Genomic DNA, 4,222 nt, shown 5'->3' with positions numbered 1-4,222 from the left:
ACCGGAAAATAATCCATTTAAAAATTAAATAAATATTTAAAATAAATTTCTTTACATATTAAATATTTAAATATTTATTTTTAAAAAATATAATATATTTTAAATTTTTTTTAGCCGGAACAGACCCACCACGATGAGTCTGTTTTCAGATGGCGGAAAAGCCAGAGAGACCACCAGCATGGCAAAAAAGACGCCCGAATCAGAAACCACAAAATCTAGCTTCTCCTCTGACATTTGTTCAAGTCATTCCCTTGTCTCCATAGATTTAACTCTATTTAGCATTCCATCTGCCATTGTTTTGTGGTGCATCACATGCAACAAGTAGAAATTAATATAATCTTAAGTATAATCTTCAGCCTAAACACATTAGGGTTATTTTTTGGCCTTTTTCCAAATAAAGATGAACTGTACCCGGATAATTGCGATTTAAAAGATGGGGAAGAGTCGGATAAAAGATCGAAAAACAGAATAACTAGCTGCCGAACTAACGAAAATGTCTACACAAGAGAGTGCCAAAAACTTATAAAAATGGATGAGAGCTGCACATGAATAGATATTTGAGAGTAAGGAATGTTTAGTCCAGCAAATCTGACACTGCTGTCTTCCTAAATGCATCCACCTGAGCCAGTTGGGCAGCCAATCCCTTGTTAGGGAATATATTATCGGCTTTCATCCTCTCCCTAATCCCGTAAGCTGGTACCTTGGCGCTAATATATGTCTGCACCAGAACTTGGAACTGCCTCAGTCGAGCCACGTAACCAGCTTGTCTCATTCGGTGAAACATTTTCTCAGCGTTATGCACATCGCCCCTCTTTGCGTACTGTTCCATAATAGCAAGGTAAGAACTGAACATTGGCTTCAGCTGGTTCTGCTGCGCTGCTTTATTTAACAAAGAGTCTGCTTTTTCAACCTCTCCTGCTTCAACATAAAGCCTCACTAGTGCATCCCAAGTCAATGGGCCAATCCGGCACCCACTGTCTGCCATTTTCTTCACCAGATCTTTCCCCTTGGCTAACATTTTATGGGCTGCATAAACTTTTAAAAGAGCAGAGTAATGCTTAGAAGAGAGCTTCTTCCATGTCGCCAGCATCTTATCAAAAACTGCCTCAGCTTCATCAATTTTCTTCAGCTTTCCCCAAGCTTCAATTGCAGCAGTGCATTCCTCAAGCCGAGGATTTGACTCGCAGATCTTCCAAATTCTCCCTACTTCATCATCGTTTCCAAGCGCAGCATAAAGAGGAAGCAAAAGCCTACAAGACCAGCGATGCTCTTTTAAATTTCCTCCTTCCATCTCTTTCAGAATAGCCTCAGCTTTTTCTTTCAGGCCACCAGTAACATAGTGCTTCGCCAGGATTGCTTGAATGTTGATGTCAGGTTCAATCCCTTCCGCCTTCATTGTCTCTACAATTTGATCCATCCCTGCTAAGTCATTGGATTGCCCTTTGGTGTCGATTAAGATTTTGTAAGTGAAAATAGAAGGCTTAACATTTTCTTTCTCCATTAGCAACAATACATCCGCTATCTTCTTCTTGTCAAGCCTCTTATACAGAAGCAGCAGCTGGTTGCATGCAAATGTTGTGATTGGAAACTCAAGATCCTTCATCTTGTTAAATACTTCTTCCGCTTTCTTCACATTGTTTGCAGACACACAATTAGCCAACAGTGTTCGGTAGATTACTTCCCCTCTGAAAGATTGTGGGATCTTCTCGATATAGGTTTCTGCCTTATGGAGGCCGCGTACCTTTGCAATCAAATCAAGGCGAGAAGCATAATCCCTCTCACCAAAATCAAGCTGTTTATTGGCCTCCAACCACTCCGAGAGCTGCAAAAGCAAGAAAAACATAAATAAAATGCTAACGAGAGCAGAGTCATTCAAGAAATTGGAGTGACCAAAAAAGGGCCAACAAAATAACTTCCAAACATTCCGGCTATGAAGTGAATTGCTTAATCTTACATGTGATCATAAACAAAGAAAAAGTAACACACTGTTCTTTCTTCTAAAGTCCTAGCAAAAAAAGGACATAAGCCTCACACGCCTGAATCAGGTGATCTAGGTAACCATGCAATGTAATAGAAAATGAGAAACACCTTTTGTAATGCATCTAACGGTAGAAAAGATTCAGCTAAAGCTGGTTGTGGAGCTAAACAAATATTAAAACAAAATGAATGCCCAAGTCTGACTGGAAAACCTAGCAAAAGCTTAAAAAATGTAGATGCCTAAAAACTAAATAAATCGATACAAATCAATCACACATATTTGCATATAACAAATTTGCACAAAAACATCCAGGAAGAGTGCAAAATGAATTCTTCAGAAGCAATTTCAAGGAATCTAGAGAGTTGAGCACAGAGATCTTTTCCCAAAAAAAAAAAAACACAATTGCAGACATTTGTATTTTTTGTCTATATCACTTTTGAAGGTTATACCAAAACATAAAAACTAGGTTTCGTGAATTGAATGCAACAATCATCTTATATCTCATCACTAACTATGACACTGATTGTAGTAACAAAATCATGGGAAGATTATCAGAACACATAATTAATAAGTAAATACAAAAGGTTTGCAACTACTGAGGCGATTGAGGCGCGCGCCTTTGTGACATCGCCCGCCGCCTCTCGCCTGAGGCGCGCCTTTAATAATTATGGCGAGTAGTCTTATTAATTGGGAGATAACCCAAAAATACAAGAGAAATCTTTAAAAAAAACTAGAAGAATCATCTTATAAGCAATACTGACAAAACATTTTAGGTCTATGGTATTAAGCAGAAATGCCTAAACTGAGAATAACAGCAGTGTGTCATAAAATGTCAAAAAAGAATCTTAGCGGATAGGCATAATAATTTGCGACACTTTTGCACAGATATAGGTGCAAACACCGTAAAATTGATGGCAAACCATGGTTCTAAGTTAGCAGAACAATATAATAACACCTAAACAAAACAAGTTGCAGATAGAAAAGCATCAAGTCAATCTACCTGTAGGGCCCTTCCATACATTCGACGTTTACGAAGATTAAGCATAGTTGTTGAGAGCTCAGACCGGCCCAGAGCGTTTCCTTCTTCCACCCACTTATCGAGAATAGTATTCAAAGGCACACTTTGAGAAGAAATGATGGTCTTAAACAGTTCAGAGGAAACCCGTTTCCTCATAGTTGTTTTTCCAACCAAATCAGCTTCGTTATCCAGCATTTCCAAGGCATGAGAAGGTTCATTATCATCGACATCCTCATCAAGCTCAGGTTCGGAGACAAGCTCCTCTTCATTTGCACCTGCTGAATTGCTCTCTTCAACGGCGGGTGCTTCCAGTTCAGAAAATCCATCCTGCAAGTCATCATCTGATTCACTGCTCTCAGCGCCAGCTTGGGAAGACAGACTACGCCTCGCCACATAGAGGCTTGGACAGACATTTGAGGTGTGGTAAGACCTGCATCTCTCACATGCTGCTTGAAGAGACTCGAATACAGCAGAATTGCGTTCTGAACAGCCGGAAATTGGCTCCGGGTTAGAACAGCATACCCGCGAAGCTCCTAAACTCAACACCCGGAACCTGGATATAGAAATGATCAAATTAATAAAACAATCACTAAAACATTTACAATCTAACTCCGATTTTTAAATAAAACCCTAAAGTTGAAATCACTTTACTAGTAAATTAAACGAAGATCAACAAAAAAAGAAGCTAAATGAAGAGACTAAGTTTGAACCCTAAATCGTCGAAAAACAGCAGTAATAAAGCAAAACAAAATGAGATGATATTGAAGGTAAAGAGAGATGAGGACATACTTGAAAGGATTAGAAGCTCGACGTAAAGCCCACATTGAATAGCTGTGGTGAAGAAGAAGAAGAAGAAGAAGAAAACACAGACAAAAATGTGGAAAATGAATATGAATATGGAAACACTACTACTACAGTGCTACTACCCATCTTAAACCCTAAACCCTCTTTCTTTTTTATCTTCCCAAACTGCCCTCCAACTCTTCTTCTTTTTGGAAAATGACACTACCTGCCCTTTTCATTTTAGTTTCCATTTTCAACATTATGCAAACAAATTTGGCTCAATATCTAACCCGCCTCTCATTTAGGACATTAATATCTTTTAGAGCTTTTTACCTAAATAATAAACAAAATGACAAAAATATATAAAAAGCGGAAAAAAATAACAAAAATACTAATTGTTGGAATATAACATCAGCATTTAAAAAAAATGAAACTTTACATTT

The 4,222-nt window shown here is 38.2% G+C and overlaps 1 protein-coding gene across 1 annotated transcript; it reads right to left on the bottom strand.

The window, feature by feature from the left end:
* Positions 1–449: 449 nt before the first annotated feature.
* On the bottom strand, positions 450–3,910 carry LOC126677951 (pentatricopeptide repeat-containing protein At1g80270, mitochondrial-like). The gene is made up of 3 exons (XM_050372770.2): positions 3,786–3,910; positions 2,979–3,549; positions 450–1,822 (listed from the first exon to the last, which is right to left on the bottom strand). The coding sequence occupies exons 1-3, from the start codon at positions 3,818–3,820 to the stop codon at positions 575–577; spliced, it is 1,854 nt and encodes a 617-aa protein (XP_050228727.1). The 5' UTR covers positions 3,821–3,910; the 3' UTR covers positions 450–574.
* Positions 3,911–4,222: the final 312 nt, after the last annotated feature.

This window comes from Mercurialis annua, linkage group LG4, assembly GCF_937616625.2.
Source record: "Mercurialis annua linkage group LG4, ddMerAnnu1.2, whole genome shotgun sequence".
Lineage (NCBI taxonomy): Eukaryota > Viridiplantae > Streptophyta > Magnoliopsida > Malpighiales > Euphorbiaceae > Mercurialis > Mercurialis annua.
This window is presented reverse-complemented; position numbering and strand designations above follow the sequence as displayed.